Source organism: Aplidium turbinatum, chromosome 3, assembly GCF_918807975.1.
Source record: "Aplidium turbinatum chromosome 3, kaAplTurb1.1, whole genome shotgun sequence".
NCBI lineage: Eukaryota > Metazoa > Chordata > Ascidiacea > Aplousobranchia > Polyclinidae > Aplidium > Aplidium turbinatum.
Genome location: NC_137474.1, coordinates 12,394,073 through 12,411,231, shown reverse-complemented (window position 1 = coordinate 12,411,231; position 17,159 = coordinate 12,394,073). Strand labels below are relative to the sequence as shown.

At 36.1% G+C, this 17,159-nt stretch overlaps 2 protein-coding genes across 2 annotated transcripts; one reads left to right on the top strand and one right to left on the bottom strand.

The window, feature by feature from the left end:
• Positions 1-1,527: 1,527 nt before the first annotated feature.
• On the bottom strand, positions 1,528-2,160 carry LOC145766556 (zinc finger BED domain-containing protein 5-like). The gene has a single exon (XM_082578276.1). It carries the CDS (start codon positions 2,158-2,160, stop codon positions 1,528-1,530), a length of 633 nt encoding a protein of 210 aa, XP_082434402.1.
• Positions 2,161-16,084: 13,924 nt separating this feature from the next.
• Positions 16,085-16,789, top strand: LOC145766555 (lipid transferase CIDEC-like). Its single transcript, XM_082578275.1, has one exon. The coding sequence runs from the start codon at positions 16,085-16,087 to the stop codon at positions 16,787-16,789; it is 705 nt and encodes a 234-aa protein (XP_082434401.1).
• Positions 16,790-17,159: the final 370 nt, after the last annotated feature.

Here is a 17,159-nt window from a genome sequence, read left to right as displayed (position 1 = left end):
AGGCTAATTATAAAGTGCTAGACGAAAGAGTGAAAAAACGGCAATGATGAAAAAATCACTACTACGATCGACATAATCTTACTAGGCAGACCATTAATCTGAACACCAACGCTAATTCACATACAACAGTAATCATTAGCGTTATTTCTTGTGAACACGGTTAGATTTTACATTCAATCTAGTACAGGGGTTCCCAACCTTTTTATGTTCTCGTACCACTTAGCCACCACGGATTGTCAACACGTACCACTACTTTCAAAACAACTAATTTGATCCAATATTAAATTATTTGCAAGATGATGAATCTGGATGTAAAGTCAGCGAAAGTAGCAAAATTACCAACAAAACATCACAGAGTCCATTACATCACACAGCGCAGAACGCATCAGAATAACTAAGAAAAAGACACAACTAAACACAAACACAATACAACTAAATTTAATGAGATTTTTGTTTATCTTTCACCAGTTGATCGATGCGTGGCATAACTTTGCTAATAGCACATCTGAAGTCATGTCCAGGGGCACTTAGTCGGTTTCGATTTTTTGATTTGATGTTCATAACTTAATAGAAAATCCCTGCTCGCCTTCCCAAGTAGAAGGAAAAATCAGTAGTTGTGGAACAGCGTGGGAAGCTAGCGTTGGGTATGAAGAAGCCATACTAAGCCAAAAGTTTATTGCAGAACATTCTTTGCGTTGTTTTTTTGCTGTCTGATCCCCCTGCATGTCTATCAGTTCCTCTTGTTCCCCTGTACCGACAGAGAGGTCGGCTGGGTCCACTGAGAAAGGATCTGTGATGCATGGGCAGCTTGTGGTATCTGGAAAGTAATGCTGCAATTCAGCAGTTAGCAGCGAGAGGTGCTGGGTAATTTCTCCGGAAAAGTCATCACTGATTTTCATTTCAAGGGCTGACAGAAATTTAAACATAACATAGCGCTTGTTTTCCACATTTTTCCTTCATGATTCCACCTTATAGATAAAAGCTCCCAGTTTTGAAACAAAGTCTACAACAGTGCAGTTTTGCCCTTGAAATGACAGATTTAAATGATTGAAGGCTTCAAATATATCTGACAAATAAGCCAATCTTGCAATGAATTACTCGTCCTCCAGATCGTTTTGAAATTCATGGTCTTTCTGTTGGAAAAATAAAAGTAATTCATTCCTCATTTCAAAAAGACGCTTAGTTGTATTTCCTCGAGAGAGCCAGCGCACTTCTGTGTGATAGAGGAGACAAGTGTGGTCTGAGCCGAGATCTTCACAAAGAACCTTAAACAATCGAGTACTTAAAGCTGATGTTTTAACAAAATTTACGATTTTGACTACCCTGTTCAAGCACATTAACAACTTTGCAGGAAGAACCTTTGTGCAAAGAGCAAACCTGTGTATGAAACAGTGAACACTTATGACGCGAGGTGACACAGCTTTGACATGGGCTTGAAATCCAGACTTTCTACCGAGCATAGAGGGAGCCCCATCTATCGTACATCCGACAAGATTTCCCTAATCCAGTTCATTTTCCTTGAAAAAATTATCCAAAGAGTTGAAAATATCTTTTCCTTTTGATGTAGTGGACAGTGGACACCTCATAATTCAACAATAATTCCGTTTTTACAGCATCGTTCTGTGTAAAGCAGAGGTAGACAAGCAGTTGGCAGCAGTTTGTGACATCTGTGGATTCATCAAGTTGTAAGGCAAATCCAAACTTCGAATCTCTTACTCCTGCAATCACTTGGTTAGTGATATCAACTGACATTTTCTCGATGCGTCGTTTCACGGTATTGTTAGAAAGCGATACACTATCCAACTTTGCCACTGAATCTTCTCCAATCAAATTTCTGACTAATATCTTTGCTGCTGGCAAAACAAGTGACTCCGCAATGACATGAGCTTTTTTGTTTTGGGCCACCAGAAGAGATACTTCATAGCATGCCTTCACAATGTCGGCATTATTTCGGTAAAACTGGCCTGTGTGATCCATGCGCTGTCGCTTCACGTTATCCCCATGATTGGACTCAAGGTGCCGCTTAAGCAAACTTGGTTTCAAAGCTGCATTTGAAAGGGTTTTCATACAGATCACGCACTGAGGTAAGCTATCTCCACGATGTTGAATAGCAATGAAGCCATACTTAATATAATCTGCGCTATACTTTCGCTTCGACATTTTCAAATATTTAGACAAAAATGTAATGCTGTTCAGGATTCAGCCATTACACATCGAAAACCAACATCAGAATAAACGCAATTCTGCAATTGCACAGACCACATTGCACACATAATAGCTTCGTCACAGACACCATTAAGTACGCACAGCAGCATTGTATTAATAACAATGACAGCAGGGAGCAAGATCGACAAAAGTAGCTTACTGAGTGCAGAGAATTTAGTACGAAAGGAAATAAAAGTGTTGTTCGCATATTTTAGAAACTCAAAATTAAATAATTGTTGCAATAGGTCTACTTTATTTGACAATACTACTACATATCGCATGCAACGGAGAGCTGCTCGCGTACCACCTGAAAAGCTCTCGCGTACCACTAGTGGTACGCGTACCACCGGTTGGGAACCCCTGATCTAGTAGAATAGATCGGGATTTTAAATCATGAGGGTGCTAAACCACATCCGCCTTTGGCTTATCCGGCATACTAGAAGGGTTACGCTTGTTTCTGACTTACAAATTATTGTACTTTTTATAACTTATATATGACTGAGTAGTGAAGTTCGTTTTTAAGTAATTTCAGATTTTTTTTATTGAAATTGAGCTTGCAGCAAAGCGTAAAAAAATGTCAAATTGACAACTGACCTTTCTAATGAGGCCTGAAAAGCGGAGCTGCGCGTTCCGTAATGTAATGTTTTTACAGAAGAGCCTGATTAATTTATTGAGAACTAATATCACTGCAGTCTTGCAACAGAACGTGTGTTTTGAAAAAAGAGAGTATAATATCGTAAAAAAGAAAAGAGCCCAAAATATAGATTAAACTTATGATCAGCAATCGCTTCGAAAACTAAACTGCTTTCATCTCCAGTGCTATTTGCTGAATGTGAGGTTAGTATCGGCATTTTGTGCTCTTTATTTTTGATTACAGTAGAGTAGATGGACCAGGCGTTCCAACCATTTTACTTTTCAGTAAATACATTTTTTTAAATTTTAACAACTCTAAAATTTTCTTATATGACAGAAAGCATACTTTGCCGCTTGAAACTTCAAAACGTTTTCAATTTTTCTTTCTTTTTAAGTCTAATTTTATAATAGGATAACTCATTTTTTATCACAGTTATTCACGCTTACGCACGGTGGTTGAAGATTATGATTTAGTAGACGGAAAGACAAAAAAGCCAATCTTTGTGTCCACCTTCAGGCATTGGCTATCTTTAAGGGTTTTGCCAAAGACACAGCTACATGCTATTGAGCGGTGTTGAGCCGTCGCCCTTTTGAGTGCTGTACCAGGGCCCTTTTGAATGTAGCAGCACTCGGCTATGCAGCCGACAATAGAGTAAGTTATGATCAGTTATGATCGTTTCGGCAACAGCTATCTTAACGCTTTTATGGTTTGATGTTTATAATTTTTATTAGAAAGTTACTTAATTCAACTTTATCCTTCATTGTAGTCCTATAGCCTACATTGAAATTGTGCTTGTTTTGACTTTTCGCCTAAAGCGCTTATAAATATTGTATTAATAGAAAATCCTCATAGCCTTGTTAGATGGGTGTGTTTAGGGTGTGACAAAAAGGTAATCACATTTTAGGAAAATTCTAATAACTGACTCATACGACTTTTTAATATCAAGTTTAAAAAAATCTAAAGGAGTATAGGCTATAGAATAACAAATACTTTGGCATTCTTTTATTACAAAGATTGTATTTTGGATCAACAGGCAATCAAATTGTTTCCTTGTTTAAGAGCATTTAGGTAATCTTCCTTCCACTGAAAATGTAACCCAAAAATACGAACTAATTAAAACGATATTCGACTTCGGTTCCCGGAGGATAACGTCCTCTCAAAGCAAGTCACCAACACAAAGATTTGGGAATTTTCTATTCTATCATGCACATTGCACAAGCGGGAAACGGTAACTTCGTCGTCTTTTAATATGGTTAAAAATCGGATTATCGGCTATAAAGGAAGAAAAATTGCTGCTTAGCAAAAGCCTTCTGGTGCAGTTGAAACAAATTTCTCTTACTCTGAAGTTACACAGAGCAGCTTCCTTAATTTCAGTGCATTAAAAAAAAAAGAAGAAAATTCAACAAAATCTCTAGCCCTTTCATTTTCTCTACCTTTTGCAAGGATTTCTATAGGTGCGTGTTGTCTAACTGCTTGCCAAGAAAAGGGATGTTAAATTTAAGTGTTGCGTTAAGAATAAGAATGTTTTCGAATTTAACCTTTATACAGAACTTACAAGCATAGAAGAATTGATATGATTTACCACTGGGCATATGATGCTGTAGATCCAGTAGCTTAGATATAGGTCTACTTTAATTTTTTTTTTTTTTTTTTTAGCTTCAAATAATTTCTAAAACGTTAATTTATTTTCAGATCAAGTTTTGTGAATACACTTACAGATATTCTTGAACAAGGAGTTGATTAGAGATTGAGTTATGCTACGTTTGTACAACCTCTAACTTTGGCTAGCTTTGAACAGACAAGACTTGGGAGACCACTAATTTAAAATAGCATTTCTACTTTGAATTGAAAAAAGTCCTACAACACTTTTATTAGAGAACCCTTTTTTGGCAGGTGAAGTAGCCCAGTTGGAAATCCCGTTGCGTTAAGCCCTGACCTTATGCTGCTTCTTCTTCGCTTACTTCCCAGTCATCTTCAATCACCTTTGAAGGTCAGAAGATGCATTTCGTCATGTTTCCACACGCATGAGTGGAGCTGAAATTGCGTTTGCTTCAAATATCACTCTTGCAATCAACAAAGCAAAAAGTCTTTAGTCAAAGTGATTTGACCCCAGATTTTGGCTAAGGTGGTGCTTTCGTATCGACAAGGTAGCCTACTTTAAGCAAGCATGTCTAGAAAAGCCGGGTAGCTTATTTGGCAATAAATACAGACACCCACTTCGACTGATGGGCATATGTATGCGATGAATGTCAATGAATAATTCAAGTAAAATAATTAACAGGATCGACCATAGCACAAAGAAGCCAAACCATCTTACCCAGAAACACTTTGAAACAATGTATACAAATTTCGAAACATTGAAGAAGGATTTGAACACCGCACTTGGTTCTATCACAGAACAACATGAATCTTCGTAAGCTTAGATTAGAAGAGTTTTTCTTAACCACTGACTAAATTCACTTTAATAGAAGTTCTGACGAAAGTACTATAATCTCTGTTTTAGCTTCTCTCAGATTTGATTTGAAATTCAGGCCTGCTTCGTCAAGCATAGCCTATTAGCCAACTGAATCCAACCAGGACATTCAATTTGAAAATTAAGCCCAGTAAGATAGCTGGTTGGTTGGTTTTGAATCTTTATCCTCGGACTGACAAAGCCTTGATAGGTTATTCCTGGTAGTTTCGCATACTTATAGAGGCTCTTGACGCAGGGCCGGTTACCGAGATTGGCAGAGTGAAGTTTTCCGATTGTTAAAGTGTTATTGCCGTTAATCTTTTCTATGGAGTTTGTCTTAAAGTTGTTAAATACCTGATTTGTTGTGTTAACAAACAAACAAATGAGCGTTGTAATGAAGGTCCCAAACTTGAATCCAAGCATCGGAGATAAGAAGACAGCTTTCGGTGACGGCACCAATAAAAGTGGGGTGGCCAGTTCCTTTCTGTTGGGTTAAGCAACTACCAATTTATTACACTTTGGGTAGAGGCAAGCGGTATTTTGAACAATCTACTTTAAGTCGAGAATCGAACGGATTGCATATGATTGGAAAGCCAACGCCTTTTCCGCTGCGCCATTTCACAACCATAAGCATTTCAAGCACTTCTAATGGATTTTGCCGAAATTGAATTTTTTATCTGTTTACGAATCAAAAAAATATTAAATCAAGTTTACACTAAAAAGTGATTAAAATCGCAGATTAAAAATTCTAGCTTTTTATTATAATATAAAATTCACCGTTTACTCGAAATTCGTCTGGAGAATTTTAAGTAACTTACTAAGGACACCAAGATCATCTTCTAACTTTGTGATACAAACAGAAAACACAGTAACTTTGACTAATTTGAGCAGAGGCTTGAGACATCAACAGAAGCAGATTTTCCTAATGTGTTTGTCAGCTTTCGAGTTGCTTTAACTTGGCTTCAATTAGTCGGCTCTGAGCTTTACAATCATACCACAGAATCCTAATTAGAAGAATTGGATGTGAAAGTAGGCTTAATTCGAAAGTTGTGCAATTTTGGGCATAATAAAAATAAGACAAAGTGAAAAAGTCCAAAAATCAATAACATTCATCTTGGCCTTCTTTTTCCAGACTTACATACTATGTAGGTTTAAAATTTTAAAATCAATCTTGAATTTTATCATTGCTTGTTCAACTATTATAATCAATTAAAAGAGAACTCAGCTTAAACATTACCGAGAGGGTTGAAGCCCGAGGGTTGAAACCGGAGGTCAAAAAATGCCACAGGTTACTTAGAAATACGTTAGGTTACTTAGAAATACGTAAAATCTTACAAAAAAATTATAAGTTTGTCAAAATTCTGCAAAATTTTACATCAAAATTTATACAATTTTGCAAACCTATAAATATATCAAAAATACTTAATACAATTTTCAGTACGGTATGTTAAGTGATGAATGCTACACTTGATTAACGTACCTTCAGGTGATCAGTTTAATTTGCTAAGTAGGTTAATCTAAATTACAAGCATCATTGCATTGATAAGTTGATAAAAGCTCGCTTTGAATTAATATTGAACCATTTCGTAACTTTTGGGCTAATATCAGCCTGCAAGTAGCCTACTTGTAAGCCCTTGCTTTAAGTTGTTCAAAATAGCATTTACGGCGAAAAATTAAAGAACGTCTGGCAGCCCTTTTATTTAATGAATCAAAATATTCAACATTGTGAATTAAAAGGCGTCCATAAAACAAAAAAAGCATGAATAATAAAGTAAAAGCTGATATTTTAGGGCCGAGGAGCATAGCTTGTAGTGTTGATGTGGCGCTAGCCTATATAAATGCTGTTATTATAATCCATCAACCATCAATCTCTGTTCTGGCTTATCAAGGAAATGGCTCACTATTCAAAAATTGCAACAAACAATTAAATACACGATATGCTAAATAAAATTTTATTGCTTTTGCTATGATAAATTATTCAAATTGCTGAACATTGCTGATTTTATTTACTGCACAAAACTTAAAACACATACTTTGTATCATAAGTCTGAATTCAAATACTGTTTTCATACTGCTTGCTTATTACATAGGCTACTGGCAAAAGCTTTTTTAAAGAAATTCTCGTATTAGTTAAACAAGAACCTTTGTTACAACACTTCCTCTTTTTCAGCGGATGTTTTATCGCTATCTTCAGTATTATCCTGCTGTATTACTGTCATTTTTTCATCAAAGACGAAGCTATATGCTACTGAACGCTATTGAAGTGGTCCTTAGCAATCTACCTGGCGTCAGCACAATGCTGAGTATTCACTGTAGAACAGCGAGCATTGCGTTTCGCTAACCATACCGGTGCAGCCTCGACGCAAGCCAATTGGTCCTCTGTTTTTAGCCAACGAGAAATGCAAAAGCTGACATAAAGATAATGCGACAGCTCCGCCACCAATATCAGGTTTATAGCTCGATGCACGTCACAGTCCAATAAAAAATTTATAAATTCCTCCGCTGTAAAACTATAGATTTTGTATCCATGCTAGCGTGCATTGAAACCGTGACTGCCCACAAATTCTGGTACACTTTTCTTGCAGCCACACCGAGCTCTTTTACGTTGCTTTGACGCTTGAGCTAATAAAACAACTTAAAATATTTACATTTACAAAGCTCTATATAAATCACGGACAAATCATAAATATTAATGTCTGAGTTTATATTTATTGCCTGACGTTTGGAATCACTGCCGTCTTTTCTTTCCTGTCGAAAATGAAGCTGCACGATAAAGAACCCGTATGAAGCTAAACCTAAAAGCCACCAAATCAATTCGAAGCTTGGAGTCGTAATCGATGAAGTTTTGCTCGCTATTTCTGTTCTTATGTTGCGAATTAATTTGCACGATTTCCTCCCTTTTCAGTCTATTTTTGTTTTGTTTCTGTTTCTTTTCTTTTTATTTATGAGAATTTACTTTCGTTGGTCTTGACTGAAAAAGACATTGTAAATTATCAAAAAAATTTACAATTTTTACTTTTGATCAAAATGTTTTTGCTTTTCATTTAACAAAAGCAGAGCAGTACTATTAGCAACATTTTCTGATGCTCTGTGTAATTACTGCGCCATTTGAAAAAAATCGACGGATTAGAGTTAGACAGACGGCCTTGGCCGATGGTGAAGTCAAAGAATGGCTAAGGTCATCGTATTAATCTCTCTTTCTTTTTTTCAAGACAAGTAAATAACCAAGTTTTAAAAATCCACAAAGGAAACTAATGCAAATTACAAGACATGTAACCGACTACCGAGTCGTTCATATCAAGCATTGCTGTGGGTTTGACACCCGTCAGAAGATACTTCATTTTCTTGACAAAGGAAACTATCGTCTCCAGTGGTCAAACTTATAACCCTACAGCGGACTGCTGGCTCACAGTGTTACAAAAACGGTTACAATTTTTGTTCTTATTGATTAAAACTTTCCCTAAAAAGCAAAAAATAATGTTGTTGATTGTTTTTTAAAGACTTATCGGATGCTGCGGCCTTGAAAAACGATCTTCTTCAAAACCTTCCAGAGGAGGTTAGTTCGACACCAATCAAGAGAACCAGCATCAGGCTGCGTCTTGACAAGACAGGCAATGACAGATTTTATGGCTTTGTGTTTAATTGTTTGGAAGTTTGATTGTTGTTCAACGTAGAAAGTGACCGCTCGCGGATCTTTGGTCACAATTTGAAATAATGTGCGGTTTGCTTTTTTCTCTTGCCATCAACCGTACTGCAGTAACCTAGATAACTTTGTAAATTTTATTTTGTAGCCTATGTTATTTGCTCTGAGGATGCGTGTTGTCGTGGTGCGTGAAACGTCAGTGCAACAATAAAAGAACTTGTGTGTTTATGATTTTACTTTCGTATGCATCAGATGAACATTGTAACTACTGCTAAAATCGACAGGCTTGACGACACATATAAAGGCTTTTTTCTTGCTTTTCTGTCCACTTAAACTAAAATTTCACCCAACGTAGGCTACATCAGCCATGCATGGTAAGGCAATAGGCTACAAAAAGCATCATCAACCTGAAAAGAGAGCATAATAGATCACTACAAAATAATTTTATTTTGTTCTGTCATCAAGCTCTCTTCATCAGACATTGAAATTTAAAATGATGTAAAACGGACAACTTGCTTTACGTACTTTGAAAAGTCATAGTTTGGGTCTTATTTTCTACCAGATGAGTATGTTTTCTCAATCTCAATTAAATTTATCTCAGCTAAATGGACCAGGCTAGTTGTAAAAATTCAAAAGGGCTTGGGTTCGATACTCTTGAGGGTACGATAAAGTGCCGTAGAAAAGATTTAAATATAGCTGGAAGTTGGCCACAAAATTGGCTTGTTTAGGCAATCCAAAGTATTTTTCAAAAATGCATCTTTTTGGAATTGAGTAGTCATAGTCAAAACTATCCGCTGATAGTCATACACAAATACAATACAACTATTACTATAGCTAACAGCCTGAACGCTTAGAAAAAGGTGAGTTTCCTCTGTATTGTTTTTATATCTCATAATGTTTCTGCGTTTTATTGAAAGTACTCTGCGACCATATTTACTTACACAACTCACAATAAAATAAAATTGGGTTACTGAAAGCTTATTAGGTCTATAGACAGACAAAACCAAGTAACTTTAGCAGGTTTAACATGTTTTATTACAAAAGCATAGAACACAATTAAAAAATCAACTCAAACATCACGAATTACTTAAATCAGCAATATACATTAAATAAAAATTATAAGATAAATCTGACTATGCACTTTAACTGTAACGACACTCCGGACTGAAAAGCACAAACTGAACAAGTGATTAGTTTAGTGATCTTATTCGATCTACTGTAGAAAATATGGCACTTACAAACCCTCCAACTCCGATTTCAGTAAAGTTGTAAAACTTTTGAAAGTGTAGATATTTTTACTCAAGCAAGCTGATTCGAACTGTCTGGAAATTCGATATCGATTTTAAACATTACAAGCACAAATAACAAGATTTTTTCCTCGAAAACTTCCATTTCTTGTTTTTAATCAATACAATTTTTGTCTTCAACAAATTTCCAGACTGGACAGCTACAGACTTTTTTTCACTCTATGACACATAGTTTAACGTTGAAACTTAGCAAGGTGTAATTCAATTACAAGTCAAGCTTTCATTCAAGAGTTATGTCTGCTACTCTGCACTTCTTCCTGTGGCATCTATCTCGTCTTCATGGACTCTTAATGTACAGTATTTCAAAAATATATAAAATATTTATGATATGCGTAGCAAAAAGAAGATATTCGTTGGTTAGTATGATATAAATTTCCAGCTTTTTGCACCAAAGGTAAAAAATTACAATCACTAATGTAACCATTGCAACAAATGCGTTAAAATTCAATTTGATTGTTCTTTGATGACGTGTGGAGTGATAACAACAGCTTACTTTTTTGGTTTCGTATAGTTCTTGGTTTGCAAGTGAAAACTTGGTGCTATCTTGCAAAGACTTTGATAGCAATATTTTGGGAGAAAAATAATTTTGCAATACCGCAAACAAACAGACAACAAAGTAATGGAGTTGGATCAGATGTTATTCAATTTTATTAATTTGTTGTCTATCTTTTAAGATATCAGCTGCTCTTGTCTAGAGAACAACTAATTTGATTCCAGATTCACAAAAAGCAAAAGAAAAAGCGTGGGTTGAAAGCAGTAGGCAACCATTTTCACATTAGAGTGGATAAAAATAGGAAACACACAATTTTTAGGGAAGGACCTGTCACCTAGACGTCACAAAATGACTCAGAGAAACAAACTAAACGCCGCAGCCAAATGTGCAAGTAAGAGCTTCAGTATGAGGAACTAATTACGTTCACGCGTGATTCATTCTGGAACTTTCTGTTCAATAAGTTTGTATCCAATGTAGTTTGCCACAGCATCTTTCAAACTGTATCAAAAGCAATACGCAAGCTCAGTAACATGTAAGCAATGTAATTGAAAAAAGTCAAATAAAAGCATTTCTCCTAACTTAAATTAGAATTCTAAAAAATGAAAATACAAATTCGCAAAATAATGTTTGAAATCAATTTTAAAAAGATTTAACACGGCAAAAAATGGCTTTTATTTAAAAATCCAGCTTATCGTATAAGTTTGTAAGAATGACTTAAAACAAATATTACCACGTGCGTCGTACAATATTCTCATCCGTTTGACTAATATTTTTAAATTACAGCTATTTCACAGTTAGCAACAATTTTTAGCATAGACTACCAAAAACAAGTGTCGTTCCGAAATTAAATTTCAATGTTGCAGCTCAATTCTAAGAACAGGCTACAGTTTGTGACTTCGGCTGGGCCATGTGTTTTTTTACAACTCCAGCCTAAAGTGTTCAAACTGTAAGTATCTTGCCATTATTAATTTTCAAGAAAGTCTCACTTTTCTACTACGGTGAGTTATTGTTGTAATAAAACGGTTACTGTGTAATAAGTTATCGAACAGCATAAAACTATCATTGGTTCAGACCGAAGCAATTGCGACAACAAAACATTATTCGAAAGTTTTATGTTATTTGACGCACACAGTAATCGTTTTTACATATTTTGTTCACAAATCGAAACAGTTTTTTTTTTAATTTGAAGAACTTTTTCTCTTGCTGCTGCACTGCAGTATACGATTTCAAAATTTTATTTTGTGCGTTATTCGTTCTGAGCATGCGCATTGCATTGGTGTGCGAAGATTCAGTGAAGCAATAAAATAACTCGCATGTTTCTGCTTTTACTTTTGAATTTATCAGATAAACCGTTCCAACTAAACAAGTGATGATCTTGAAGAAAATCTAAACTCTTCAGTAATCAGATACAACATCATTGATAACAATTCTATCTGTCTGTTGTTGAATGTATTTGTACCGGTTCATATTTGTACCGTATATAGCCTACTATTTTTCGCAGCAGACAAAATAAGAGGTTTCTCTCTCTTTCCCTCTCCCTCTCATTTACAAACAGAGTATGGTAGCCGGCCTGGGCTATAGGAAATAAATCCAACAAACAAACCCTGGGCTATAGGAAATAAATCCAACAAATAACTCAAGTTTCATTGTGCTTAAACCTGACACTGCAAGAACCAATAATCGAAATAGCTTTACCGCTCGTAATTGATAAATTGATGCAATCAACTCACTTTGCACAGGGCATTTTGTATTTGTTTTTATGCTGCTTTCTGGGGTCGAGTAACTTAATTAACGCACCAAGTGCTCCTTCAACCATTGATCTTATGTCACCCAATCAATACTTTTTGACAGTTTTTTCGATGCGTTTTTGAGCATTCAAAGTAGCTGTTGCAAGATTGAATTAACAGCAGACTTTGCTTAAAAAAATTGTAATTAGAAAGACTCATTTTAATGGCACTCTCTAATTATTGGGTTTAAACTTTATTTGCGGTAGTCTTTTTACGTAGTCAGTGCAGTCTATTAATATCACATGTTTTTGTTTGTTTGGTAAAAATTAGTGGTAACCTCACAGCACAGGCTATTACAGATCTTTTTCAAATCAAGTGACTTGTTACGATGCTCTGCTGTAGACCTTGGCCACAACGTTCTTTTGTCTATCTATTCCGTTTTCTGTTGCTTGCATAACTCCCGTGAAGCCCATTGAGGTCAATTCCATGATATTCTTTGGCCATGATGTACGTGGTTGGTCTTGTGTTTTTGTCGTAAACTGTTTCTAAGTTATGACGGCAATTTTTGCAATGTTTCACCTTACCACAATTTTGTCCAGAGAACTTCAGCTTTCTGTTTTTATTCCGAAAATAATCTAATATTTGCCCTGCTAAATACTGATGTCAATCTAAGATCAAAATTTTATGATGTTGCTTGCAAATTGTTGTACAGGAAGATTGAGATGTTTGGAGTCTTCCCCCTGTGCGTGTATTTTTCCTCACTTTGTGACATGTTTTATTTGCTTAATAAGATTGCCACAACATTTTACAGTAGAATTTGCCTATAATGACACCTGAAGGGACCGCGGAAAAAGTGTCGCCATAATCGAAGTGTCACTATAGCCGAATTCTACTCAACTGTTGCGTATGCAAACGGGACTTTGCAACAGGTGTCACTGTAGGCAAAGTGTCACTATAGCCAAAGTCACTATAGGCGAATTCTACTGTATTTTTTTTTTTTTTTTTTTCTCATGTAATTCCATAATTTCATGCGGTGGGATGGCGCAACCGATAAGGCGTTGGCTTTCCAATTATGCAAACCTGGTTCGACTCCCGGCTTCAGCTGGTTGTTGAAAACACCGCTCACCTCTACCCAGGGTGTAATAAATTGGGTGGGCGTAGTTGCTGAAGTAAAGGCGGCCGAGAGAGAGGAACTGGCCACCCTACTCTCTTTAGTGCCGAAGGCTTAGTACAATGAGAACTTTATCTTCTTATACCCGACACTTGAATCAAGTATGGGACCCCCTTTACCGTTACCTTTAATTCCATATGGATGTATAACATCTAACATATGTGCATATCTGAAGTAAATAATTAAATAAAATAACCTGTTTGTTTTGAATTATTTCAGTTACGTTTGTTCAGTAATCCAACAAAGGTGCAGAAGATGTGAAAGACGACACATCGCCTGAGAACCAAGCTACTATAACATGCTTGAAAGGGTCAGCGTGGTAAATTGCTACATCAAACCAATGTGTACTGTAGCTCACAGCGAAATCAACAGAGGAAAAAACCTAAGCTAACGAGATGATGAGTAAAAAAACTCTTTTAAATGAACTGAACTTATTCAAAATCACATGGGAAGAGCTTTAAAAGTAAAGGCGGTCCCATACTTGATTCCAAGCGTTGAAGGATGAGAAGATGACACGCCAAGCAAAAGTAATACCAAATACTATGACCAAACAAAAATTTTAATTTATCCCGAACCAACCAAATGCACCTTTACTTTTTATTGACTGTGAATGATGAACAAAGTATGGTACAGTACGGTACATTAGTCCATGGAAAAAAGAAACAGTAATCATTTTCAAGAATCCTCAGCGTATGTTCCATCTTTGATCTTAATTTTAACACACAGAAATTTGAAGTAGCTATCGGTAACCATTTGATGAAATTAACTTGATAAAACTCAGAAAGGAAAACTACTTCTATGGGCCTGTGACTCATGCGCACACGCATGACCGCATAAACCACGCGTGCTTTGTTTCGTCATGTCTGTTTAATTAACGTTGTCTGAGCTTGGACTTTGGTCATTACGTCGTAGGCAATAAATCTAAAGGCTAAAGTTCTCATTAGCGACTGCTATTCAAGCTATTCGCTTCACAAACATGCGCCCATTTTAAACATTTTAGATTTAATATTTTGTGTTAGTAGGATGACTAGGTTTAGCCGTGCAACTTGTCTGTTGTGAACTGGAACTTAACAAAGCCTAGTCTAGTGTTTCAGGTCGATAATAAATTTACGGTATTGAGATGTTCTCAAGTCAGCCAATCTCAGTGTGTAGTTTTTCTTGATTTGAAGTTGACAAATAATAGCTGGTGATAACTTAATATAGTTACACCTATTTTTTCAACATACACTGATTTTTCTTCCTTATATTAAAATCTGTAGGTTTAGGCTAATATTCAACTGAGCGTATGTTGTTAGCCAAAGCTATATAAAAATCGAGAGTTTAAATTCAGTCGCAGATTGTTTACGAAGGTTCAGTTGAGTGCAGCATGTTTCTATCCAAGTAAAAAACTGTTTGCTTGCAAAACTGGTCAGGACTGCGTTGTAGATCAGTGACAACACACTGATAAATCATTTTAGCTCACAATAGCGGATCCAAGGCAGCAATTGGTCACCCGGCTCTTTCCAAAATCAAGAAAAGCATGCCCTCTTTTGCAATTTTTTCTCACTGGTTTCGCTCGCTCGATTCGATTTTCATGTTCTCAGCAGTAGATAAGGGTACGATTTTTCAATTGCCCTTGGTTAGGAAAACAATGCAATATAGCCTACTGAGGCAAGCATATTGCTCATTCAGTTAGTTCACCATCACGTATTCTATTTCAGTGTTAATGATGGCATGAACTATGAAAGAAATATGCCTTACAGGTATATCCTGTATTATAACCTAAAGAGAAGAAGATAAATTTTCGAAGTTTCACTGAAAGACTGCACAACGCTATGGACTATACAAACCTTTGTCAACAAATCATTATTGGTTGAACCATGGTTGAATAAAATTAATTATCATTTATAAAAAATAATTTATTTACAGTAAATCCTTCAGTGGTCGTGAAAAAACAAACATTTTGAAACTTAATTTTAAATTTAATCCAAACCGTGCAGATCTAACTTCTACAAAAATTCAGTTTAATTTAGCAAGTTTGGTCAAATACAAAGTTTATAAGTGCTGGGCAAAAAACATTATTGGGCCTAAAGAAGCACAAAAAGCTATGAAAACAAGGCAAATTTTGTGGGAGGGGGGGGGGCGAGCCTCGAAACCCCCTACCAAGTTATTTTATTTTTCGGACCCCAACTTTTACCTTGCCTGTTTTCTCTTTCAAGTTTTGGTTCGTCAAAATTCCGATGTCCCACCAAAGCCTTTTTCTAGGTCTACGACTACTTGCTGACAACAGAAAGCTTGGCTGAGAATATATAGGCTACAGTTTACAAGGTAATACACATCAGAAATCAATTTTTATTAGACAATTCATGATAAACACTGTTCATAATCCCAGCAACATTTATTCACTTCAGTTATTTATTTTTTTACAGACAACTGATTAGATTTCATACAACAAATTAAAACACATCAAAGAATGCGTGCTGCCAATCTTTTAAATGCTTGGACACCTTCTGGTGTAGTTGATCGCCTTTCCTGGTCAAAACCGCTCGGTAAACCCTTTCGTGTTTGGGTATTCAGCGACAACAATGGTGGCGATGTGTTAGGAATCATGGCTCAAAGCTTGTTTGAACTTAAAGAAAAGGTGAAAAATTATATTCAGTCAAATAGTGGGAAAAGCTTTGAATCCAACGAACTTGCAGTGTTAACATTAGAAGAAGGGACTTCTATTATTGATGAAGAGTACTTTTTGCAAATACCAAGCACAGAAGACCTTCTGCTCCTTTTGCCAGGTCAGACGTGGACAGCGTTTCACACCGAGCAAGCAGAAACATCCATGAAAGAATCAACTGAAAACAAAGCTTTATTGAGAAGGAAAACAAAATGCAATTACTCACAACAAATAGAAAGTTCTGACCACCGTTATTTTGTGCCGACACCAAAGGGACAAATGGCTCGCTTGACATTGGACGTATTCAAGGAAAATCCAACCGAAACCGGTTGTGTCCGGTTGACAGCTTCAACAGCTGGTGATGCAGGGTTGTCTGTGGCGTACGAGCTAAGACTGAATGGAGTGAAAACTGTTTTGCAATACACTTTACGCTGGACTGCGATATTACTTATATACTTGGGAAATGTCATGACGCAGTCAGGAAAATACATTAAAGAACGCCTCACCTAATTTCTAATTAGGATATTCAATTTTTTTGAATCTTGTTTTTTTTTTAAATATTATCTTTGTAGAATTACAAAACGCAAGTAGCAATACTCTACAACCGAACATTATAAAATTGTGACTATATACATGTTCATAGGCGTAGCCAGGGGGGGGGCGAACGGGGCCATGGCCCCCCCAAATTTTCAAAGTTTGGATTCCGAAGTTGAACCCTTTGTTGAAAATATAATATAATTTGTATAAATTTATATTGTTTTCCAAGACATCTGGCCATTAACACCCCCAGGACTTGTTTTAGACACACAAAAAGACACCAATACATTTTGCAAATCGTAAATCGCGCAAAGTTTACGCGATTTACGCTTCTTTTAACTAA